Source organism: Anopheles coluzzii, chromosome 3 (assembly GCF_943734685.1).
Source record: "Anopheles coluzzii chromosome 3, AcolN3, whole genome shotgun sequence".
In the NCBI taxonomy this organism is placed as follows: domain Eukaryota; kingdom Metazoa; phylum Arthropoda; class Insecta; order Diptera; family Culicidae; genus Anopheles; species Anopheles coluzzii.
Genome location: NC_064671.1, coordinates 68,246,723 through 68,273,185, shown reverse-complemented (window position 1 = coordinate 68,273,185; position 26,463 = coordinate 68,246,723). Strand labels below are relative to the sequence as shown.

General features: G+C 43.2%; 1 protein-coding gene across 4 annotated transcripts in view; it reads left to right on the top strand.

Moving 5' to 3' along the window:
• Window positions 1-26,463, top strand: part of LOC120955917 (protein sax-3-like) — a 125,824-nt gene that overhangs the window by 47,138 nt on the left and 52,223 nt on the right. For all 4 annotated transcript variants that reach the window (XM_040377152.2, XM_040377151.2, XM_040377148.2 and 1 more), the window contains exon 4: window positions 3,213-4,392. In XM_040377152.2, the coding sequence (XP_040233086.2) occupies window positions 4,332-4,392 (61 nt within the window). In that variant the 5' untranslated portion in view covers window positions 3,213-4,331. The remainder of the gene's footprint in view (window positions 1-3,212; window positions 4,393-26,463) is intronic.

The window sequence follows — 26,463 nt, the reverse complement described above, 5'->3', positions numbered from 1 at the left end:
CGCACCTTTTTTTTGTTGTTGAGTTCGTGTAGAGGACCAAGGTCCTAAGAGAAAGAACACATTGGCCTAATCGGCATTGGTGTGTTCACCACCATCCCGGTAGCGAGCGGGTTTGAACGATCCTCTACTGCGCTCTTATTCTACTGCATAAGCTCTGGTAGGAAATTTATGCGATTGTTTATTAAAACGTACCCCATGGTCACATTTAAGCGTCGAGAATCGGTCGTTATTCGTGTTGCCTTTCATGGCCTATACACCTCGGTCCCGAAGATGTCTTTTCCGTTCCGGGGCACTTTTTGGGTGGATGGCTTGAAGAAACAAAACGAAAAAAATGAACACCAAAACACTGATTTTCGTTTTTCTTTTCAGTTTTGTGTACATTCTATGTGGACGGGGTTCATACGGATGTCTGTGTCTTGGTCGTTTTTCGGGTTGTCCCTTGTCTATGTCTGTGTGTGTGCGTGTTTACAGATCTCGGCAAAGGCGGCTTCTCGGGCATCGTCAATGAAACTCTTCCCAGCACTGGTTAGAACCATTAAAAATAATCGGTGGCAACGTTACCATATGTTTCCGCGTGGCCCGACGAACGCGTAGCACTGCGAAGGAAATGTTCCAAAAACTGGAATGAGAAATGTAAAGGAAAAAGGCATCGATGGTGGTGGATTTGAAGAAAAGGCGATAGAAAAAACGAAGACAATATTTAAACAAAATTGAAGATCCCTCTTCACACACTCCGGGAGAGAGAAGCTGTTTTGTGTGCACTTTTGTGGTCAAGATAAAGAAAAAGAGTTTTGTAGTTTTCGATTACGTTCTACAGCGTGACGGAACCAAATTTGACGCATGGCGCGTGAATGTAGTCTTTAGCATATGGGAAAAAAAGTATTAATTTACAACTGTTTCTGACAACTGTTTTTTTGGTGTTTGTATGCTGTAGAAAAATTTTGCACCACTGTAATAAACCATGAATTTATGACTGAAACAATTAAAGGTTCGTTTGCTCCCAGCTGAAAGTCAGCTTGCTTTTGAGCTTATTTTATTGCCCGAAGAAAAATAACCTCCTTTTAACCTGCCCTGTCACACACGTGTGTGTGGTGGCGGCGGCTGACCGTGAAATGCTGTGCTAATCCTTTTGCGGCGGTTGTACATAAATGTGTTATTTTCGGCTGACTTTGACGAGCTCTCCGGGCCGTTTCAGCTGTTGTGAAATTGAAGAAGAAGTGTAGCATTTGAATTGTTTTGTGCAAATGCTCTTGGGTTTGGTGCTATTGGTGCGAGGCATATGGTTAATTTGTTTTTGTGTTTTTTTGGGCAGTCCCAGAGTGTGTTATGTTGAATTTCTACTGCTGCTGCTGCTGCTGCGGTGTCCATCATTTGGATGGACGTTTGGTGGCGGCTGCATAGGGTGTTTTAAATTAGTTTTTGTTTGGTGTTGTTGTTGTTCTGTGAATGCTGCACTTTGTTGCGGGGCTTAAGAGTTGTAAGCTATATTCAAAGGAGTGCATTATTGAGCCCTTGTTAGGTATATGTTATGCTATTACGCACATATGGTGAATAATTGTCGTTTGTTTTGAGGAACAATGGATGACAAGTTAATCGAAATTGAAGTTTTCCTAATTTGATGAATTCGGTGGGCTACGTTATCATAATATTAGTGAACATTTAATGATGTCATTTGGTATCACAAACAAACCTTACGTGTTGATTGTGGGATTTAGTGGAAGCGAGCCTTTAAAGTTGTATTCCAAGTATTCACACATTCTCAGTAATATCAATTGATAGGTTTGTGATTTTTAATAATAATTTTATGACATGAAATGATGAATTTGTGATTTGAACTGATAAATTGTGATCTTAACTGATAAATTTGTGATTTTAGCTAATTCATCTGTAATTTTAACCAATACATTCGTAATCTTGACTGATAATTTTGTGATTTAAACTGATTTATTTGTGATTTCAACTGAAAAGATTGTGATTTTGGCTACACAAATATTTTATTTTTACGGATACATTTTTGATATCAATTGGTAAATTGGCCATGATAGATGAACAATGTTGAATTTATTATTTTTTGTGATATTTTCTTGATCCAGAATTAAGAGGATCATGCCTTTCTTGACTTTTATGTATTGTAGTTTATGAAAATGTTTCTTTTATTATTGTTATTTCAAAAGGAAACCCCCACGGTTTCAAAAGAAAAGCCATCGCTGCACTGTCGTGTGTTCTAGATATTTTAAAATGAAATTATAATATATGAGCAAATCGTGATCCATAAATTCTGCAAAAACTATTCCGTATGCAAAACAACATAGAATGTGTGTGTGTGTGTGTCCGGTGGTACCAGTGAAAAGCCAGCTGCTGTGCAACTCTCGTACGTTTGCCGCAGCCTACTGCGAAATGAAGGTGGCGCGCGCAGCAATCATAAGCCCGAGGGGATGGAATTGAACTACCTTTTAGTAGGGGTGTGCTGCATGCGAGATTTTGGGTCGAATCGCCTTTGCTACGGATATGAACGGGGGAAAATGCTTCCAATTGCCCCATCCACGCCCCGTAACGCCATAGGGTGAAAATCTGTCGAAGCGGCTACACACACAGCGAGGAGAGAGGAGGAGGGACCATTTGATTTCGCAGCCGATCTGCTCGCGCGCCCGCACAATCTAAACTTTAACATTTAAGCTTCTGCGGTTAGCAATTGTAAAATCTTTCTCTTCGCGCTCCTCGAACGTTTTTCCTTATTGGTAAAATATGACGGCGCCTTTTGCTACGCCTGGAAGCTCCGATTGGCCTTTGCGTGTTTGATCTTTAACGTGCGCGTCGCGCCAGCTCACGACTTTATTTTCAAACTTGGCTCCGAGTTGAATTGAGCGGGCGGTAAAATTATATAGTGGCACTGTTTCTGTGCAAACAAAATTTAAACGCTTTATGTACTGGTTATCTTTTTGCTGTCTTTTTTATAATTGGTGGATAGCAGAGTTTCTCTTCTGCACTGTGGCGCAATAAGCGCTTTTGATCTGATCGTAATAATCAGCTAATAAGATGCTATTTATAATAATTTTATCAAACAGCTAAATTACACATTTAAATCATAAACTTCTAACAAATTGCCAAGAAGGTTGGTTGTGTATCTTAGAAAAATACGACCAATGCCGATGATTTACATATCTATACACCCTTAATAAACTGATCCCATTTGTGTGTTTTTCTAATTCCAGCGTGTTCCTGTCTAAACCATTCTTCTCTTCATGCGGTGTACCGAACGGAGCTTCCGAGAAAAACGGAGAGTGGAAGTGAGAACAAACTTGTGTAAATAGAAGGAAATAATTGGTAAACAAATTTGTTATCCCCATTCACTACGACGCATCGCGGTCGTTTGTCGTGCATGTCTACGCATCCTGCAAGAACAACAGACGGGAAACCCGTGAAACAACAAAAGGCGCGCTGATAGCTTCCCCGAGCCAGAAAAAGGGTCCCAATTAGAGGCGACCACAGTGTTTTGGTTGTGCCAAGTTCTTCTCGGGCGACAAGGTGTCGAATTCAGCATATACAGACACACGCATTCTCCCAATTCCAACAGCAACAATGTTATGCGATCGTTGCCGTCGTCGGCTTTTGATGTGTGGCGTCGCTATGTGTTTGGAAGGAGCGCGATGAAGCGCAAGGATACACGTTGCTATGCTTCTTCCCAACATCGTCGGCCCTAGCAGGACGAACGGAGCTTGAGCGAGAGCGTACGTACTTGTGCGGGATCTGTTTGTTCAGAAAAGCATAAAAGTATGATAATGATGAGCTAAGGCTTTCGGGCGACCCCGACGAGACAACCCGAGACATACACACTTGTGTGTGCGTATCGCCAAAGCAAAAAGCGAAAGAAATATCTGTAACCACGATTGCTCCAGGTGAAACACGACTGTCGGTGGCGGTGTGGTTTTGTGAATTCGATGTTACGTGTTGTAAAGGTGCTGTGTGTGTGATACAAAAAAGAAGGTGCGAAGTGTGGTGTGATATTGAGGGAATTAGAAAAATTAATGTCGAAAGGTTCTGTCGGTGTTGTAGCTTCCGGATAAAGAGCGAGGTTTTCAGGTGCGTGTGTTGTTAAAAGCAAACTGCTTTCTGTGTGAAACATCAATGATGTAAAATTATTCCAAACAAGGAAAGCTTTGGAAGTGATCGTGAGCGTATAATAGGCAGTGTTTTTGTTCTTTGCGTTTGAGGCGGCATAGAATAGTTTGATGTGCTTTCGATGTGCTTTAGATATATAGTGTAAAGTGTTAAAAATTGAGGGCTTAGTGTTTGCCGCACGGTGGAATTGAAGATTCCACCAAGATTCCAACATGGGTTATCTGGTGTTGGTAACGACGCTTCTGGCACTGCTGATAAGCCCAACCATTCAAGGTAAACTAGAGTTAAGATTCTCGGATCAATTTGATACATTTCACTTTTTCACGTTTGTAATGTCGTCATGTATCACACTTTGTTATTTCATGTGCTACGATGGTGATAATAGCTATTACATTCGACATCTATTTGTGATATCAGGATCCAAAATCACAACATCATATGTTGAATTGATGTGACACGAATTTGTGATATCAAAATTCCTTTAGTTTAAACTGGTCTTCCAATCTCACTTAGAATCACTCACTTAGAGTAATTTAAAATTACAAAAAAATGTGTGCAAAATTATGGTAAATTTTGAATGTAAAGACGGAATATGTAATACAATTTTCTAGAATATTGGAGTAAATTTTGCGCTGGACAAACGCCTAGACAGACTTAATCTCCAACCATTACACCCTTCTTTTTCAACACCGTGTACACTCTGTAGTGTTTCGAAAGCGCAAAATAGAAGCGAAAGTCTAGTTAACTCTCCGTAACGCGCTAATTAATTTAACAATGTCATCTCGTTGACATCAATCAGATTAAAGGATTTTTTTTGTTGCTGCTGCGTCCTTAAAACACCTTCCAAGAAGAAACCAAAAGTTGTGAGGAACTGGCGAAGTGTCTTGGCTTTGGTTTAAAACGGTAAGCGGGGTTGTACGACAGGGATGTGCTCCACGTGCTTTCGCGGACAGGTTGGAAAACGGATGAAATATTTAATTTAATTTGAGAGCACCTCTTACAAAATTCCAAACCCGCGCTTAAGACAGAGTTGCACTGTTTCATTCCATACCAGTGCTTCAGTGGTTGAAACTTTGAAGGCAAAACGTGAAGAGTTTTTAGAGAGAGTTTGTAATGTCCTGGGTGGTGATGCGTCTTGAGAAAAAGGGAAAGGATGTAACATCCGCGGGCAGACAACTGCAATATCGTCGTTTGGCATGGAGGAGGAAACATTTTCTTGTCCCCTGTTTCCTTCGTTGTGCTCTCTTGGAAAGCGTTCTCTTGTTAGAAGGCTCAAGCGTTAAGAGTAGTGGTGTGCTTTCTGGAGGACACTAACGACTCCGATCCAACTCTAACTAATATTAGTTCTATTCCAACTACGGCAAAACCGGAACCTCTAGTTTCACCTGGAGTTGTCCGGAGTTGTCCGGAGTTGTCCGGAGTTGTCCGGAGTTGTCCGGAGTTGTCCGGAGTTGTCCGGAGTTGTCTGGAGTTGTCTGGAGTTGTCCGAAGTTGTCCGGAGTTGTTCGGAGTCGTCCAGAGTCATCCAGAGTCGTCCAGAGTTGTCCAGAATCTTCCAGAATCGTCCAGAATTGTCCAGAGTTGACCGGAGTCATCATTTCGGGTTTTTTCCTCTTTCAAGACTAAACGGTTTCGCTAAACCATGGGGTAAACGGTTTCGGAGCCGGCTCCGGAGTAGTTGGTGCGGCACCGGCTCCGGGAAAAAGTCGGATCCGTTAGTCCGGAGCTGGCTTTGGAGCCGTTGGTGCGCTCCGAAACGCACATCACTAATCTCCAGCAAACTCTGGACGACTCGGGACGATTCTGCATGACTCTGAATGACTCTAAATGATTCCGTATGTCTTCGGATGACTCTGCACGACTCCAGACGGCTCAACACGGTTCCACACGATTCCAAAAAATGCTGGGTGGACCTTCATTCCAGTTAATTCTAAAAAAATCCGGAATCGGATCGGAGTTGACTCCGTATTTTTACCATCTTTACCCATCACTAGTTAAGAGATAGTGTTGTATATCAAGTAGCGAAACTGTTGTTTTGCAAGGCTGCAAGGCTTGTCTAAACTTTGTTTCTATCTTGTTTTATTTGCACTGAAGAAGAAGAGCCAATCTTGCCAGAAACCTTCCGCAATGACCTACCCAAGAGTTCACAGAACCCGATTGTGCAGCTTCTTAGCAGCTAAGCTACTCGAACGTGCCACTGGGTGGACAAAGTAATTGAGATCAAAGTTTGTGCCGCGAGCCAACTGTTGGAAGAAGCGGTAACAATGCTCCCCAAACTCTCTCTCCAATGTAACGGTGGTGTGCCTGAGCACCAAGCACCAGATGAATCATTTGCGGTACGGAAAAGGACCTCACTTCAGGCTTTGCCCGTGTGCTGCTTTGTCGTTAGCATCATCTCGAACCCAAGGAACAACATTTCCGGTTTGCGAGAAAGTGCAAAACATTTTGCCTCTTATCGCTGCGTAACGATCGTACCCGATTCTGACGTTTGGTCGCAGAGCTAGAGGGGAGAGAGGTTCGTTTGTGCGCTTCAAAATGATGTATACAAGCAATAGTCTCTCTGCTCGTGCTTTTGGGGGAGACGGCCAGCGCGGTTTTGGAGATCTTTCGTTAATGAATTTACTTGTGCAAAATTTTCGGGAGCTGCTCGACTGGGCTTTAAATTAAAAGATACTTATCTGCATAAAATTATCTCCGATATTTCCAGTTGTTTCTGGAGCTTTGGTTTCCCTCCAGGCTCCGGTGGTGGTGGGTCCTCCTGTCTGATGCGTTCAATGTACTACTGGCCTGGCCGTTGCTGCTTCTTCGCGCAAGGGAGGTGAAATTTTCGAAACACCTTCACCATTATTTTGCGCCCTTGTTTGGGTGGTGGATTCGACGCCGGTCGCCAAAGCACCCGAAAAGACATGGTAATAATATTCCCCGCTGTAGGCAGGCTCTCGCTCTCTCTCCTTTCGCTGTGCCTTTGCCCTTGGTTGGTTGGTGAATTTTTAGCGCCTCTGGGGGTGAAGGCGATAAGAACAATTTCCTGCATCTTATGCTTCACGAAAACTGGGTGGAAAACGAATGGCCGGGAGAGGGTGTTGTTAGCGACGGCAGATCATAACGACGGCAGGCGGCTGTGTGAGAGCGCTGTGGGATGAAGAGACAAAAAGAATTTAATGAAAATTACCCGAATTAAACGACAGTTTCCGTGAGTTTGTCTTTCTTTCGGTAGGCAGACAAACTCACGATGAGTGTGGCGCGAAGGAAAATGACTGCGGCTAGTTTGTTAACCGTTGCTGCTGTTGCTGGTTGATTACACGATTAAAGTCGTCTCTCCTTCCCTCGATCCTGAGTGGGGACTAAATCGACAGTCAACCATTTTAATCAGCTTTTGCGCTTGAGCTGAAAAAAAGGTTGTTAGTTGGATGCTTGCGGAGCGCAAATTATGATCGAGCAGGAAAATTTCAGGATACTGTTTGTAGGATTACTTTTTGCATTTATGTTTCAGTAAAGAACAAGTAAAAAATGAAATGTTTATCTTGTATCAGTCACTTTGTATAGTTTGTTGATGACGATATTACCCAGAAGAAGAAAGAAACAGGATGAAAAGAGGCTAAAGACATTCGGAAATCTTAATGCTTAATGCAATCATTGTGTGATTTGTTGTAATGGCGTGTAGGTTGATGTTGACGATAATATGCCATAGTTTCCTGGTCAGGTGTGCATTCCACATTCCACGAGCTTAATTACTTCTTGGCTCGTTATGTTTTATTTTGTACATAATTTTGTGTACTGATTTTTTAATCATATCCTTTTGCAATTTTTGTTGTTGAACAAAACAGTTTTATACCTTCCTTATTAGAGCCTTTATTATTGCGTTGTGTCATGTTTGAAACATGTTTAAGCGAGTCGCAAAATGGTGTTTAACAATAAACTTTTACTTTAAATACAACTTCCGCTGACAGGTTTTTATCGATGCATTAAAGTTTTCACATAAAGTAGCTTTAATTTACGAAAGCTTCGAACTCTCCTCACGTTCTGTAGATGTTTAAACATTTTGTACACTTTGAGTGTGCACTTTGCTGCTCTGTTCTGTGTTTTGTAAACTTTTACACGAAATCGATTGCGCGAGAAGCAATGGCCAAAGTTCTTTTGGGGGTTGGGTTGAGAACAAAACTTTCCTCACTCACTCGTGTGCGCTCTCGATAACAATTCTTTCTCGTTACTGGGCAAATCGATAGGAAAAGTTTTTATCAGACTTTTTTAAATTAATGGTCAACAAAAAGGACCTCCAAGCAGCGAATGAATGGGTGTAGAATTTGTGTACGGTACCAGTCGGTGGCCTGTCCTGGTACGTTGCTTGAAGCTATGAAGCAATACACAAAAAAGCTAAATAAACATCCCCTTAATACTTCTCGCAAGCAGCAGCAGCAGCAGTAGCAGGAACAGCCTTACACCACCAACACAGCTTTCATATTGCTTGCTGTCTGCTAGGGTCAGAGAAGTTTTGCTTCCTGGTTTTGGTTGGGGTGGTGGGTTTGGTGGTTTGAAAAACGGAATATTTTCATTTCCTTTCAGGAAAGCCGCCTGGTGCGCGAGAAGGAGGAATGCTTTTTCTTCCCTACGACCGTCAGCAGCTATTATCAAGTGTTTCGCTTTCGTTTATTAGATTGCGAAGCAAAAGTTTAGAAAGTGCAGGATGAACAAAAAAAATCAGAAAGAAAAACACACCACCACGCACCGCACGGACGGGAGAAAGGATGTTTAGAAGCCAAAGGCATCTTTTTTTTTTTGGTGAGCACATGAGAAGACAACTTCCCCAGCAGCCTTTCGGAGGCGTTGAGAAGAAATAAAGTGAGGGAAAAAATCAATAAGAAACTTTACTGCCCGGCTTTCCACATTACCTTTACACGCAACCCCCCCAAAACAAGAGGTGTGGAACTTTTTCCTGAAGTTTTATTTGTGATTTTTACGCGTTGCTCGGTTTACTCGGAAGCGAAGCGTTTTCGGTTGGCGTTTCCGAATGGTTTATGTTCGATTTTGGTCGTGGGTTTGATTATAAATTTTGCTTCGTTTTCATTAAAACTCGTAAAAGTGAAATCAATTTACGGGGCTCGGTTCTCTCCCACACTTTCTGTGACTGCGTGTTTCCACAGTTGTGGGGTTTCATGTTTTACTTCTTGGGTTTTTATATTGATGTGGTTTTCTTTATTGCTTGCAGATTGTTTTGGTGGCTTTTGTTTTGTTGGTCGGTAGCAATTTTGTTTTGCGAACTTCTTGAAATAAAAATAATCAAAATAAAAAATAAATAAAACTGAGCAGCAGTAGCAGCTTTGCTAAATAGAAATAGAAAAAAATATCGCCTGTAGCTATGCAATCCGTATAACAAATTCTGATTTTTCGGATGCTTCTTTCAAATTTGGCCTTATTTGTGTTTTTATGGTTTTCATTTTCATCTTTTTACAGATAAGTCTTACTAGCCCCTTAGTAAGGCTTCTTCCCTTGTTAATTTGAATGCAAAAAAAGAACAATATCATCAAACGTGCCCGTTGCAAACGTTTGTTGTTAATTCGACAAGATGACCCATTCTTTTCTGCAAGATTTATGTACGCTGCCAAGCTTTCTTCCATTCACTGCTTTTTTAGGTTGTATGCGCAGACAGCAACATTGAAAGGAAGCTTAAAAAGATATCTTTTGCCCTGTGTGGTGTCCATTCAATACCCATCGATATCGCGTTGCCTTAAGGATAGCCACTGGTGTATCGTTAGGTAGCAGGTGGAATTGATTAACTTTAATTTTCCGTCTATTGTGTTGGATTGGGGCGCGCGCAGCGGCTGTTGGTTCCCATCTTTCCCTCTCCCCGTACCACCTTCACCCCCTGCCTGGTAACCCTACGGGCTATATTTTTGATATTATTTTTGCCCCCGGTTTTCCTTATTGCCCTTTGTCAATAATTTATTCCAAACAGTCATTTTCGTACAAGGCTGAAAACATGCAGACCCAAGAACTCCACAGGACAGGTCAATAGAGTGTGTGTGCGAGAGAGGGAGAGAACGAGAGTCAGTGTGTCCTTCCTGGCACTGAAATCAGTCGATAATTCTTTGGCTGGGGCCGGTAATTTATGACTTCGGTGGCGCCCCTTCGAAAGCATTCTTCCCTTTTTTCTGCGAAGAACGCGTAAAAAAAACGGTGGTGAAGAACCGCGCCGGGGCCCATCCGTTGGACAACAACCAATTACACTCTCGCGGCTCGTCCGCTCCCTTCCGTGAATTTTACTGTTTGCTTGAGGTTATTTCGTTAGCTCTCTGGCGTCCCCCCTCCAATGAGCGCCAATATTCGATTTGTGTGAAGCACGATCCTGGAGGGAGGAGAGTGCGCTGTGAGCATGATGGAGTTTTGGACCGTTTTGATAACAACCAACCTGCAGTCACGAGCGCACCCAAGACTTTCAGGACGCGCTCGTGTTCTGGTGTGTTTTGGAGGGATTTTTCGGTAGCCGTGGTAAAAAATGGAAAGTGGTATTCTCCTGTCAACAACAAGCTCGGGGAACAACTTGGTCGGCAAAAACTTAAGTCGGCGGTAGTCTTTGGCAGTTCGGTGTACATTGTTTCGATATGACAGCATCTTTACTGCGGCATCGTAAAATTGGCGTTCTTATTATTAAAGGTACTTACATTTTCGGTGACTGTCGATAGCAGAATGAAGCGTTCTGTGCATGAAAAGAGCAGAGCTATCTTCTTTTTGTTTGTTTTTATGTTGAAAGTACTTCAATTTTTCGTTTTCAAATCAAACATCAGTAAATATCCTTGTTTCGTGATCCATAAACTCCATACAAGCCAAGCTTTGCTGTATAGTGTTTTTTACACCTTTGTTCCTAATCTGTCCGTTTTCTAATGCAATGAGTTAGTAAAGGTAGACGACAAGACCAGTACGTGCTGCTACTGCCCCAAACCGAGCAGACAGAAGCACAAAGACCGAAAAGGTATTTTTATTGATTCAACCTGCAGTCAACCGTTTTCGGCCAAATGCTACTACACACCCACCACCACGTCGTCTGTCGGTGGTGTCGCTTTTCGTCCTTGGAACCCTTCGACCATTTTATCACATTACGTGGCAAAAGAGAGGGAACGATGCTACGGAGGAATGGTGTTTGGGTGATGGTGAAGCACGTGCGCGCTATTCCTGCATTGTGATCCCGCTACACTCCCGTACACTAAATTCTGCCCCAATCCAGTAGACTATCAGCAACAGCAGCAGCAGCAGCACTATGAAACTGCAACCCCTTTTGTGCCTATGTAGGTGTAGTACACATGCGCGGTTAGGTCCCCTGCAATCGGGGGACAGAGCGGCATGTTGTGTGGACATCAGCGCGTGCAAAGGGTCGTCGCTTTTTTCGGGGGTTGCCTTCGACCTTATCTTGAACTTGATCTTGGATACCGGTCGCTCCCTTGTGGAGGGTAAACGTGAAATTCCACTGTGTTAGTGGAATGGCAAGCGGCGTACGTGTACAAGGAAACCCCTCGGAAACTGTCGTCAGTCGTTTGAGTTTGGGGGGGGTGGGAACACAATGGATATTTTCTCGCCTACTTTTTAAGGATGAGCTTGCCGGTGGGGGTTGATTTCGTGTGTGAGGTTGTGCAACGGCGGAGTAGAGGAAAGTAGCTGGCGTGAAAGGATGGCGGCTGTAACAAAGAATAATGTACAGTGAGTAGAATGAGTTTGACAAAAGCGTTTAAATTTTGGCTTTATAAATATAACTTTATGCATAGTACTGATGATGTTTTCATTCAATGTATATCTCAAATTAAATTAAATAATTTCGGAGATCCACATCACTGAGTCTTTGTTGAATAGATTTACAACACAGATCTATAATCCAAAATCCAGACACCATAGAAATTTTCATAATTCCTTCAACATTCTTTAACACATGTCCTAGACATCTTCGTATAATCCTTTAATCCGTATTTTATCCTTATAATCTCAAATATATGTCTTGTGGATCTTCAAGAGATCTCCACCGTATTAATATTAGATTTCCAAAAGATCTCCAAAACATCTCCAAACACATGTCTAATATATCTCCGCAAGATCTCCAATAGGTCTCCAATAGGTTTCCAATAAGTTTGGACGAAGTCTCCAAAAGATCCTTGATAGCTCTAAAATAGATCTCCAATAGCTCTGTAAGGAATCTTCAATATATTTCTAATAGCTCTTCAAGAAGTATATATAGGTTTCCAAAAGATCTCTTAGAGATTTTAAAAGGATACTGAATATGTTACATCTTCAAATGAGCATCAAAATTGTCAATAAAACTAACCATTTTTCTCAAAGTTTACATAACTATTTCACACACTGTACTTCCAACTGTAATCTACCATTCCATCAGCCGAATGAGGAAAAATGGACGCTAAACTCATTTTCCCAATTTTCTTCCGAATTTTTCTTACCTCCTCCCTATATCGTGCGTCTCCGCGAGTTAACGGTTTCGTCCTGTTCCGGCTTCTTCTTCGTATGATACTTTGAGTGAATGTGAAAATCCTTTGGAACAATTTCCTTCTGACATGCAATCGTGGTGTGCGGTGTGGATTTTCTCATTTTTTCGCCCTCCCACTGCAGGGTTGTTGTTACTTCTTGAAAACACGTAAAAACGCACTATGTGCAAGCCAAACTGCTGCTGCTGCTTCTTCCGTTCCGCCTGGATCTCCAGCGCGCAACAACTCTACCTGTGTTATCATTTCGGTGGAATTTTCAATTCTGGTGGCGCCCTTTTACTCCATGCCTTAACACGTTCCGCGTCCGCCTTACAGGGTTTACCCCGGTCCTATAAACCAAATTGTATCTCTTTCCTTGCCACGGACTAATACTCCCGAATCACGTGACAAGAATTCGTGAAAAGTCCTGCCTTGATGAGACAGAGTTGTCGTCGTCGGTGGGTTTTCATTTTTTGTTGTTGTTGCTTTTGGTGCGCTGTAACTTAGTTCCAACGAGTCCTGTTGTGTGTGTTTTTTAACTCTTGTTTTGGGTTGGTGTCCTGGTCGCTGTGTGTTGAAACCCGCTCGTCCCAACGGTTTCTAGACACGCGCACTTCTTGTGTGCTAGAGGCAGGAAACGGTAAGTGTATATCTCCACACTCTGCCATGTGTGTGTGCAACGGGCGTGGGGAGTTCGTTGGCATGTGTAGTGTGTTTGTTTGTCTTCACGACGGCTACCCACTATTCTGGACGAGTGGAGCGTTTACTCAACAGTAAATGTACTGGGAAGGGGAGTTTTTTTTATGGCCCAGGAGCAGCTCAGAGCAGGAAACAAAACACTACAAGCTTCAAGTGTTGATGGGTGTTTTCTTTGTTTTGAACAGGACGTACTCTCTTGTACTACCGTGGGGTGGTGGGCCTTGAAAGAGCACACCTATGTGCAGCTTTTAGTAGCAGTGTGCTTCGTCCTTCTTCTAGTCGCGCCACAATTCCACGCGTAACACGCTTTCTTCCACTAAGGAATGTGATGACAGGATACGATCTGCTTCGTTTATGCCGCGTAATTCAGGAAGGAACATGTTGGTGTTGGGAATGGGCACTTGGTTATTTTTGTGTAGTGCCTTGTATGTCTTGTTTGCTTTCTTGTGGTATGGCTCTGTTCTAGACATTTAAAAATCGATTTTTTTTGTCAGGATCCAGAATAAAGAAGAATTTTTCTGTCCTCCTAATTTGATGTGATTAAATAAGGCTTTTTGTATGTTTCGAAAATTGAATCTAAATTAAAACTGGTTTGCAATTTTTGGCCTGATGCTGAATTGTTCATAATTATTACTTAATATTTCAAGTCTTACTTGACATTTCAAACATAACTTGATACCGAGATATTCTAGTATGACATCTTAATCATCCATTAAAACGATATTTAAACGCTGACATGATATGTTGATATCTGGGGTCTCCTTTGCGGTCAAATGTATGTCCGTCGTAATTTACATCAACCGCTTCGGTACCGTTGCTACTCGGCCACAGTTGAACGCGTCCGAGGTAATGAAGCGTGTGTCTACTAGCCTTTGAAGTGACTCAAGGTGGTGATAATTTCAATGTTGCTTTCTTCGACTCATATGTGTGCGTTTGTACGTATCGGTACTGCTTACGCAAGTTTATTGGAGGCCACCGAACAGCAGGGCAATTTGATATGATCGAGGTGATTAAGCGAATGGGCCATAAAATTAAACTCCTCTCGCCCAGTCCAGCCAGTCTGCAGGTAGGCAGGCAGTGGATGGTAAGCGGTCATCTGGCGAAGAATGTCAACTTCATCAGTTAAATTACGCACATTTGTAGCCTTTTTGCCTGTTTCCGATGCTCTGGCCTCCAGGTTGTTCCGAGTAATGCTCAACACTGAACTGGATTGGGATGTGTGGACCTGGTTGCAAAGAATCCTTGAGCGCAGGATATCGGTTTCATTCGTAATAAATGGCATTTTTCGAGGTGTGCGTTGAAATCGGTGCCATAAATTTTTGCGGACAGTTCCTCTCCAAGTAAGTACCACCTCGCTTCTTCACACACAATTTCTCAACCTTTACGGGCAATATTGACATCGGCTGTCAATGAATAGCCGATCATTAAGAAAATAAGTCATTGAAAGTGCACCGTATCGACTTACCGCGGTTCAGTTGAGTGCCTTTTTTTCTTACTAGTACAGTGCGTGCAATGCATAAAGTCTTCATTCTTATGATCGTGGCGTGCTTGAGTAAATACAAAACGAATGTTTGATGGTGGTTTACTTTAGCACTCTTCCAGGCGGCACTTAAACTTCAATCGAATTAAGCATGCGTGAGCGAAGCATCTGCGTGCGGCAATCGATTCCTGTGTGACGACAGCGCGCGTATTTCAAAACGATCCCAGAAAAGCCCTTCTCATTAATCGCCTGGCCCTAAAATTGGGGTCCCATCGTGCCAACGAATTGCTCCACTGTGTGTTTGTTTGATAAATTGTACACCAGCGGAATAAATATGCCGTTCATGCTCGACAAGTGTGTGTATGTGTTTTGGGAGAGTTAAAAAAAAGGGGTACACTCTAACCACCGCTCCCATGATTCCCACATTCCCACACGGTGCAGATCTTTGTCGTCGTGGGTTTTAAGCGCTCACGGGATGTGATCTGGATTACATCAAGCCTCCGATTTGTAGAGACTGTCATGGAGCCGGCGGTCGCTGTTCTCTCTCATGAAGCGCAAGAGGCCACGAAGAGAGGTCACTTTTTGGAACATGCTGACATATGCTTTTTCTCCGACTTTGAGTGATGGCCAGATCATTGACACGCTGTTGCTGCCTTGGGACATGTGTGCGTGTGTTGTGATGCATTTGTGGGCAACGCGGGTGAGTGTGTGTTGTTAAAAAAACTGTGAACATTTTTCGTTTACTCGAATTTCACCAAAGCGCGCTGCGTCTTACGCAACAAATTAGTCATATCAATTTATCAAAGTTATCAAGGAATGAATTATGGAATTATGAAATGTTTGGTTGGAAAAGAGCCATGTGTGTTTTTGTTCTACATTCTGGGATATTTTTTGTCAATTCGTGAAACACATTTATAGCTTTCATATTTGTGTTATTAAGTAGTTTAATTTCAAATGTAATAAAAATGACATTATAAAAACATTGAAATAATTTTCAGAATACAACTCCCTGGAATGATTTTCAACATTATGTTCCAAGCTCCCAGATTATCCGCTAATTAGATGCAAGGGTATAAATATGTTTGCAGTCCGAAAGCTATGACCACATGCTGCATTCAGCATTATTAAACGGCTGGCCCGATGCGAACACGTTTCGACGCTAATGTGCCTTATCCCGTCCTGCACTTACGTTCTAAATGTTTCCAATTCATTTTATTACTTCATTGCAGACAAACGGCAAGTAATTAACATACACACAGCCGGTGGGAGAGGGGTCATATTATAATAGCGTCATATTCCGCAAATATTCACATATTACTCTACTGGGGGAGAGCAGTAACTCTACACGCTGTCCGTGGTGTCGTCGTGTATTTAAAATTCCACTGATGAGCGATTCACGTTTGTCGATGACGATGGTGATGATGATAACTGCCCCACATATTATCCCGTTTAAGCGTAGCTCGGAGTGCAATTATCGGTGATTTGTGTGAATTTACATTTTAGCAAATGTGTTGCGTTGCGTCTGTGCGCTGTATGAGCTGCAAATGAGGAAAGCTCAGCCTCTCGTGGGGTCGTCCCGGTAGTCCTGTCCGGGAGTCAATAAAAGTCAATTGGTAATCGAATAATGATTACGTGGAAATATAAGCCAGCCATAGAAGTGGGAAGTTGGACATTAACATGATTGTTTAAAAATCAATGTAGAAATTGTTGAAGTAATAAGAGGATTGACTGCAGGCCTGAAAACAATATTCTTTAAATACAGACATGATAGTTGCCTGTACATTTTGATACATTTGGCGCAATAACGAGCACACATTTTGAACATAAAATACAAAAAAAGGTTTCAAAAGAGACCTCGCCTTCAAGTTGAATTTTGGAACGATTCGATACACATTTTGCCTGTGTTGTCAGAATAATCATGTTTATTGCATTGCTTCCCACGCACCCGCGCCTGTCATTTTATTCAATATCTATCCAGCATAAACACACACCAACTGACAGTGTGCAGCACAGTGCGTGATGCATTGGCAAAGTGCAAAGGCACATAAAAAAACGTTGACAGAAAGTAATTAAAATTCGCCGCAATCGCACGATGTGTATCGCAGCGAAAACGATCGCATTACGGCAAAGCACTTTTGTTTTTAATTATTTGCAATTAAAAACTGTTATTTTCACTGCAAACTGTATTGAACGGGGCCGGTGTGTTGTTGTTGGTGAGGTGAGGAAAATAATACAAAATAGCAACTACAACCTTCCCGTTTTATGTGTGTATTGCTGCTAGCATAATGCGTAAAACTACTACCGCTACTTCACGTCCTCCATGAACAACAATTTCTCTGCAGTTTAAATTTTCGACGGACATTTATCACTAGCGAACAAAAGATGCGTGTGAGTGCGTGGCAGAAAAACGGTTTGCTGTTTATAGTATGACTCAATGTGTTTGGTCCACTCCAATGCTTGGAATGCGAATAGAATGCAAAAGCTCTGTAGTGATCTGCGAATCCGTAGCTTTTATGATGGAAGCCGAACGATGCAAAATTCCAGCCACCTGAACCTTCGTCTGCTCTTAGCGTTACAGCCCATAGGCTCTAGTGTCTGGCTAGCGTGTAAAGCTCTCTCTCTCTCTGTGGTACATCGCGTAGGTCTGGTGTTTCTTTTCCATTAAAACTATGCCCCCAGAGCAGCAGCAAATCTGAATCGTGTTGGAAGCAGAAAAAAGAACCCCCGACGAGAGAGGCCGAAGGCATGCAAATTTGGGTCTTTTCACGCGCGCGCCGGCTGTAATTTTTATGAGTACACTGTTTAACGGCGCTCCAAACAAGCAAACATACAATTTTACCGTCCCGCTGTGTTGTCGTTTATTTTTTGTAGGCCCCAGTTCCCTAACATGCTTGCTACCAGATTTTTACACGAAGTATGTTAGTTGGTTCTTTTCTTTTTCTGCGTTGTACAGTTGCTTTTGTGATTTACGATAGTGGTAGGTCTGTGATGGGTGTGTTCTAGTGTGGTGGAGCTTTGCCACAGGCCTGGGGTTTAGTTTTTATGGCACAATTTTATATACGTGTGTCTCGGAATGTTATCATGTTTTGGCAAAAATATACCCTAATAAAAGCATTTCATCAGCCTTTTCCTTCCTCCGGGGGCGGCGGTGAGTTTGCACGGCCTGGTTGTGTCACCACCGCCGATGGTCCGTGATTTTTACCGTGCCATAAACTCGACTCGTCGTTGTCCATGTGTATATGTGGTTGGGAAACGTTTCACGACAGAATAGTTTTAACTGCTCGTTTCTTACTTGCTCTCCCCGACGATGTTAGACGAGAGTTTGTGCGCTGTGATTTCTTAGCTGTGACCCATGTGTGTTGGTTAGGGCTTTGCCGGGTGAGAGGAAGATGTACTTAACGGTGCTAAATAAATTAGCATTGTGCATGCAAATGAGAGGACATACGGTGGAGGGAAACGGAATCCAAATGTGTCTCTCAGGCGGTAAATTCTTTATGTACCGCAAAGCCAACCGTGCGGTATTGCACGTGTTTTGGAGAGAAATTTGCAAGCGTGTGTACGGTGTTAGGTCCTCGATTTCTGGAGCTCAAGATGATGCCTCAGGATCTCCTTTACTTTAAGTGCCTTTTTTTTGGTAAGAAGTTGTCGTGAATTACAACATTCACCTACTAGCGCCATTATTTGTTGTACACATTACCATCGGTGTACACTATGTATGCGTTGCTTAATGGTATTTTCTTGTTTTCTTCTACTCCGCACTCCAGGTATGTGTCGTCTGCATCTCATTAACTTTCCCATGTGCCGCTGTGTGTGTATGATGTCGTCGTCCCCGTTCATCTCCAACGCCGCGCAATGACCGTGTGAAGAAGATCTTCGATCTTTTGAGTGCTATTTAATTTGCACTAGGCAGTGTGAAATCTTCCCGGTAGGGGTGAGTGAAACAAAAGACCGTGAAGGGCCTAACATTCGAGACGTAGGCTCGCCTGGGACACTGGAGATGACCTTATGTGTCTCTTGCTGCAAGCAACAAAGTGCATAAAATTAGTGATGCATTCTATTAGCTCTCCGTCTTTACGGCGGGATGTACGCCTCCCCGATGCCAATAACATTACCAGCAACACCTTCACCGACTACATCTCTCCAGGCCTTATGGTCATTCGAGGTCTCCACCGTCTACGTCCTGTGGTAAAGACAATGAGCGAGTCTTCTCCAAGGTAGTTCGTAGCGCCGCCGGGTGATTATCATTTCTCGTGCCAAGATCATTAGCACGATCTGATCAAGTGGAGTGTTCCGCACACCTTGTTTCGAGAGTTGTCTTTTGATGTCTCAGCGCCCTTTAGCGGAAATTCAGTAGCAGAGAGGAGGACCCAATCAAAGATTCCACAGAGAACCTTTTGTGTGCTTTTGGGGGACATTAAGTAAATTACTGAGTAACTGTAATTTTAACATCCTTTCTTTCTTTCTGTTTTTGCACAAACCACATCTTCAACACCTTCTCTGCAGATGTCTGTGCTCTGTAGTTCTCGAGCGATAAGTCTTCTCAGGATGTTGCTGCGCCCTCGCCCCCTTATTTTGCATATAAGAACTGCTAATGACCTCGATCCCTTTTGCGTGTGCTGTACAGCGCTTCTGCAGATTACCGATTTGGATAAAACGGTTTGTTTTGGGGTTTGGTTTCTCCAACTCAGATTCCAGCTTGAGAACTACCTCGGAACAACACCGAGCCTTAGATGGTGGTGTTGGCATTTTCGAGCCGAAAAATATTGGATCTTTTACAGCAGGCGACCCCGCACCAGCAGCAGCGGAGGGTGTATGTCACGATCGCGAATCGTTCGACTGCATCTCTGTCCACCTCTGTGGGTTGATGGCTCTATTTGGGCATTATTTTGTTTCGTCCCAGGCACCACCCCCCTTCCATCAGCCGCTCCGGGGCACGCTGTACGATCAGAAAGGAAAGAGAGAGGGGTAGGCTACTGAGTGTGCGCCTGATGACCAAATCGTGATATTAGCGATCGCGCTTGGACAAACGACTCAAATGTTTGTCCCCGCTACATTGGGTCCTCCGCGGAAACCGTTTACCTTTAATCACCTCAAAAACCGTTTTGCAGAGTTGGGTGGGTGTGGAAGCAGTGCAGCCGGCGGCAAATGAGATCGTGTGTAAAACTGTCCGCTTGTGGTGGAGTCAGGTCGCAAGAGAGGGGCCCCCGCGAACGGAAAAAAGATGTCGTCAAATCGGTTTTTGGCCTGCGGGTTGGCACGATTTCAATAACAAATGTTTCAATTTAGCCGGAAAGTTCGTGGCTTTTACCTTCCCTCTACCCGTGCGCCCTTTACCCCTGTGACGGCTTTTATTGGTTTTCACTCAGGTGGGTGCGTGGGAAAGGTAATTTATTGTTGTAATTAGTTTTTGCCTAAATTACTTTACAGCGGCGGGCGCGCTGGATTTGTTGACGGCCAACGGTCGTCGTCCCCTCCTCCTGCCATAATGGTGAAAGGCGCAGAATCTGGAGCTCTTTCTCTCGGTTGCTCAGGTTGCTCCACAGCGACTGCTACTAGCAGCATGTTAATGATTGAACCATGGAGGGCAGAAATGGCAGCAGAAGAAGAAATGGTCACTAAATTAGCCATCTTTCTAGCGCGCAGAAATGTAACAAGCGCGCGCTTGGAGTAAATAGTTTTACTGCTTGCGTTGAAATATTTGCCAATTAACTGGGGAAAAGTATGCTTACGCTGAAGAGAAGCGGGTTGGTACAGTGGGTGCGAGAGCGGGTAAAGTACTTACTTCCGGGGGGAGCCGGTTTAGCATATCTTTCGAGTTTAATTGCATAGAAACGTTTGAAAAATGAAACAAACAACAACATTAAAAAAGATAGGCGCTCTCTGTCAATCCTTTTCCTCTGCTAATGAAAGTATGATTTATGTCTCAAATTTTATGCTAGCCAAATTATGTACTATAAAACTGGGTTTTATGGTGTAATTAAATTTTTAGTAATGTGCGCGCCGCTCTAGGTGAGGCATCAAACGCAAGGTCGCCCCGGTGCGCTTACCCAGGAAGATGTCATTCCAGTTGACTGGTTTATGGTGATGGCTACTGAAACTTTGGACACATTATAATTTTCCATTTCCAAAAGCGCCCGCACTGCTCTCGTTACATTAGCTATTAGAAGGGCTCGAATGATTACTTACCGCTGTGTGTGTTTGTGTTTGCACGAAAGCTCTCTAATAAACTTGAGTTTTATGTTTCAATTATTTTATGGGAGTGTGGGTGGGACGGGGTCGAATTATTAGGCGTAGTGTTTCTTCAACTACGGTAAATAAAGTTAATGACAAGTACCGGCTAGAGAGATAAAACATTAAAGAAGAGAATTAAAAGCTACGTTACGTGACGATGTTTGCAGACTTTCTAGAACACTTGCAAGAATAATGCTGGACTAGATGGATCACAAAATAAGAGAGAGATGCTTAATTATTATTATAATTTGAATTTTTTGGACGAGTTTTGAATGAGATTTCGTCTAGCACCTGTTATGTCTTGGCTGAAGCGCTTAGCACGACACTGTGAGCGTGAGTTCTTCATTAGAGTGTATACTTAGTTTATAAGCTATCTTTCATAACTCAAGCTTTTGCTCAATAATGGAAAACATGATGTTTGCAATTGTTTTCACTAATTTGTATGTAAGTTATATTTTAAAATTGATGGGCAGTTGCATAATTGAGATCAGCATTTTATTTTATCGTAAAAAGCATTTGGTTGTTTCGGTAGTAAATACAAACTAGACAATCAACTTTACTTTTAAAAATTGAGATACGATTAACTATAAAACTGAACAGGACATGTAAATTCATTTTAAGAGCATTTAAGCGCTTAAAGAAGAAACCGAATCTTTGAAGTCTCCACCATTTCTTCGTATCATTAGTATTGAGTTTGTTCATTGTTTACATTGTCCAATAAATAAGAAAAAAGTAGCATTTAATTTTTATTATTATATTATCTTTTTTTAATAAACTTATTTTATTATCTTTTCTTTTTATGTTCCGATATACTTTTACGGTTATAGTTGTTCTCGTTGTTTCATTTTGTAGCAACTAAGTAAGTCTGTAATATGATTAATATTTTCATCAACTTTTATTTCATGTATCGAATAGTAACGATGAAATACGTCTACCGTTCTCTAATCAAACCAACACATTTATAAAATAGCCTTGACAAAAAACCCAAAGTCCCAAAACCATCGCCACCACCCATATCATAAGGAGTAAATGGTGTTGTGCGTACAAATGAGCATACCAAATGGGCTAGAAAGTAGTAAAAATTGACTGAGAAAATGATAAACTGCTGCTGCTGCTGGGGTGGTGCTGTAACTAACTGCTCCGTTTACCATGCCCGACGGTGGGCGCCCTCGGTCGGCGAAACTTTCATTCTCTCCAGCGCAGCAACGAGAACAACGGCCCCACCGTTCCGATGTCCTGTTGCTGCTGCTGCTGCTGGTGCTGTTGGCTTCCGTGGGGACACATAAACTCAGCCACCTAATCTGATGCTGATGGCCATTAACCAACCAACCAGCTGGGTTTGGCTTCCTGTGCAAACCCAACACGACGAGAGTGGGTCGAAGAACGCGGGGCAACGACGCGAATCGGGCGTAAGGGTCGTCCACAATCGTGTGTGTCGTCCACACACTGTACACATACGTCCGGAAGCTTTACTAGTGTGTCGTTGGTGCCACTTTTTTCCGCCAGAGGATAGAGCAAGAGATTCCGAACACCATCGTTGGGGTCGATCATCTTTTTGCTCGTATAATTTACGAGCCGAACACACGTCGTCGCCGACGCGATATGAAGGGTGTGTGAAATCCCAGAAACGGAGGAAAGAGCTCTTTCCTTGTCCCTTTGGGGTGGCCCTGCAATGCCTGCTGCTACACGGGAGGCGTTGATCAATTAAGCATTTTACGAGTTTGTATCTATCTGAGGATGCGTTAGGTTTGCTGTTGGTGTCTGCCGCAGACCCACTTCAACCTGTCTTTCACGTTTCGTTGGGTCGTTGTTTTAAGCTATTTTGTTAAATGAGATATGTTCTGCAACTGCTTCGAGCGAAGGTCTCGGTCAGGTCCAATAGACGCGCGCGCTCACGTTGGAGTTGTTGTTCTTTCAGTCATTTCGATTTTGAACCCTATCACGTGCAACCACACCTATAGAAAGAGGAGATAACAACTCATTTTTGTAACGGGAAGGGGACGTTTTTTGTTGTTGTTATGTGTGCATCACCACGAGGTTGCTATAAAAAATCGAGACGTCTGCCCCGAAAGTATGAAAGTAGCAGCCATCAAAAAAGCACCTCAAAGACACAGACCTCCGTTAATCCGCGCCACGAATTAATCTGACGCTCGTCTCAGATGCTCTCCCAACACATAAAACATTGTGCCTCTGGCGGCGGCTTGGCTAACACGCGCGCTCGCGGAAGTATGCCATAAATAATTATCAAAACAAATAGATGATAGCAGATGCCGTCCGAAATATGGTTCATTATCAATTTAATGTCTCTGTTGCGCGCGCCACACGGTGTTGGTGAGCTGTAGTCTACACCATTCTTCTGCGGTGTTTGGAATGATTTTGGTATTTTTTTCCGTGTTTGGACGTGAAAGTAGCACGAGGTGCTGCGGAAGCTCTCATATTTTCGCTCGTTAGCTGGTTTGTCGCTGGCTACTATACGAGAGCCCGCGTCGTTCCATCACTTCAATAGCGGGGCGTCAAAATATGAACGATTCTGCGGGACCTTTAATCCGGTAATTAGTGCAAAGAGGGAGAGAGAGAGAGAAAAATCGCACAAAAGTAGTGCACCACTTCCCACAATTGCATTTTGTAGCTAAATTAATTGCTCGCGTCCGCCTTCTCTACCACCCTACGCCGTATAAATCCGTACGACCACCACTCTCTTCTTCATGAACTTCAAATCATGGTGTGGTTGCTGGTGTGTCCATCAGCATACAATTGCACTTTTCTTTGGTTTGGAGCAACAAAAACGAGGCCGATGCTGGGTAAAACAACAGCAAATAAACGCGCCTTGGGAATGCGGGGTCCACGATTCCAATTTGTTGGTCGTGGCCCGGCGTGTGAGCTGCTGCCTGGCTGACGGGGGTTGGCTGGGTATAATTTAACCCCGACTCTAGCGCCCACATTGGGTGTCCAGAGTCTCCTCCAGAGGGTGGTGGTCACGACGCCGACGACTACATGAAGAGCGATTGCGCTGATGGAAGCCTTCACGTCTTGCAGCAGCAAATAACAACGGCTAATGGTGTGCTGGAAATGGTTATGGTTTGTTGATAAAGCTTCTCCCCGGTGTGGTGGCTTCCAATAGTGCAACGCTTGATGCCCTTTAACGTGCCTTTCAATATCAATCCAAAGTGCAAGAGAGCAGGGCGAAAGATTGTGACGAACGCGGCGGGTTGAAAATGGTACATTATTTATTTTGATTGTGTCACAAAAGATGTTGAACTGCTCTCGTCGCGGTCAATTTATGAGTGAAGAATACCTTTCATCTCAGCAAACAACGGGACGTTGATGTTGCATGGGATAAACGGCGAGAAGGAAAACATTGGTTGTTACACGACGGCACTGTGAATGCTACATTGTTGTGCTTTGGCGAGTTAATCTGGAAGCTTGGAAAGGGCTTCGGTTTTGAGTTCTCACATAAGAGAACCCCGGGGAAGTTAGAATTACTATTCTAGCTTCTCGGAATTGTACTAGATCAGTAGTTCAGGAAGGTTTGCTGTTGTTATTACTATAAGTAACAGCCGGTGTGTGTGTGTTTGCTGATTGAAGATATGGATCCAGCAATCCTAAATGAGGTTTTGCAACCTATGTGATGTGTGTGGAACCTTCCATTTGCATACATAATCCTGGGAGAAGTGTCTTTTGGCATCCTTGGAGCTTGTGGATTCTAGTAATGCGCCCAGTTCGAATGGTGGTAGCTTTTCGCGCTTGGCGTGTCTCTGCTGCTGTGCACACCTCTAGAGACATGTATCGTATTTGCTCTTCAATTCCGGTGGCAAACATCGACTTCAATTAGCGCGCACTGTACCGTGTGTACCGGTAGCACGTCCGCCGACGCCAAAGGAACCCAATTCCCGGGAGCAATTACGTGGGAGATGTTCCGCTGTGAACGCTTTTCCCTGATGTGCTGCTGCGCCTGTCAAACGTAATTCTGAAGTCGGTGGCTGAACTCTGAGAGCAATGGCAGAGATGTTGGAAGGCAGACGCTCAATACATGTGCGGTGGTGAGGTGTTTGTGTGCATTATGCTAAATCTAAGATCTCGTCGTTGTTCGTTGGTCTTCGTTGTTAGACACGGTTGGGTAGGAAATGATTTTCATATACGTGTGGGCGACGACGGGCATTTATTTCATGCCCGGGCCGGGTTCGGTTGGATCGATCGGCGAGAAAACATAAGTTAGTTGTTGGGGAGAACATCTTCGCTAACCTATTAGCACTTATTAACCGCATGCTGTAGCTCTCGTTGGTGTTTGTATGGGTCTTCATGTTAGCGGAGTGCGTTTGACATATCGATACTAATGGGGTATGTAGTGCATACAGCGAGAGAGCTTTGTCATTGGTGAGACGTGCGAATGCTGTTATCCCTATTTTAGATTGAGTGTGCATTAGACATGAATGCAAGAGCATAATAATTGTGTCTCAAGAACCTACAGACGTAGTGGACTAATAATGTATTCCGATTCCAGGCTACGATCAGGCATTGGGATATATTCTGACATTGAAGAATCGTATCACACAACGTTGTAACGAATGTGGTGTCAAATTGAATCAGCAAGCAAATGAGACCATAAATTTTCACACACTCCATTGCCTCCAGCCTTCCCACGTATCTAGCCAATCTATCAACCACAGCAGCTCTCGGGCGTGAAATGCAAATGTTGGAAATTTCGGGCATTTTTCCCCCCAGTGACAATTTTTGGAATACAACTTTGGAAACCTTACTTCATATCCCAAAGGTGTGTGTGCCCCGTGCCATGTCATGTAGGCATAGCGACGGTGCGGGATAATGAAAACATAGGATACATGGATGGGAGGTAAAAGCATGGCCTTCCATCCATGTGTCCTTGAGATTCATTTTCGGAGGAGTTTCTTTTTTCTCCCATCGTCGAAGTTCATGCTGTTTGCTACTACTGCGTGTGATTTCCTCTTGTGCTGCTGTTGCGCTCTCCTTATCAGAAACGTTGTTAGTAACGGTCGGTACACTTTGGCGTTCTATTTTGTTGTGGCTGTGCCGAGAAAGTTGTACCGTTGCGTGACGCCATATAATTTGCCAGTTTCGTCTGAATTTGTGTACACCCATTACTCACTGAATTTTGGACGGCTCGCGTAATGGATGATAATGGCAGTTGACACATAACAAAAAGCAGCTTTTTGAGGTGTGTATGTAGCGGCATTGTGTGATCGTGTGTACTGTGTGACTTGTGTGTACAAAGGCGTGCAACAATGGGACGTTTGGTGTCGGTTTAGTATGATTTATGGAAAGCTTTTTGAAATTTGTTTTAAAGCTAAAAATATACGGATTTTCGAGCTACCTGAAGTGTTGTCAGAATGAAGAAGGTTTTGGCTTCAATTGAGTTATTTTCCAACAACTAATTGTTTGATGTAATTTTTAAATTTCCAATTTTATATTTTGTTGTCTATATGCTCGGTTCAATTCATT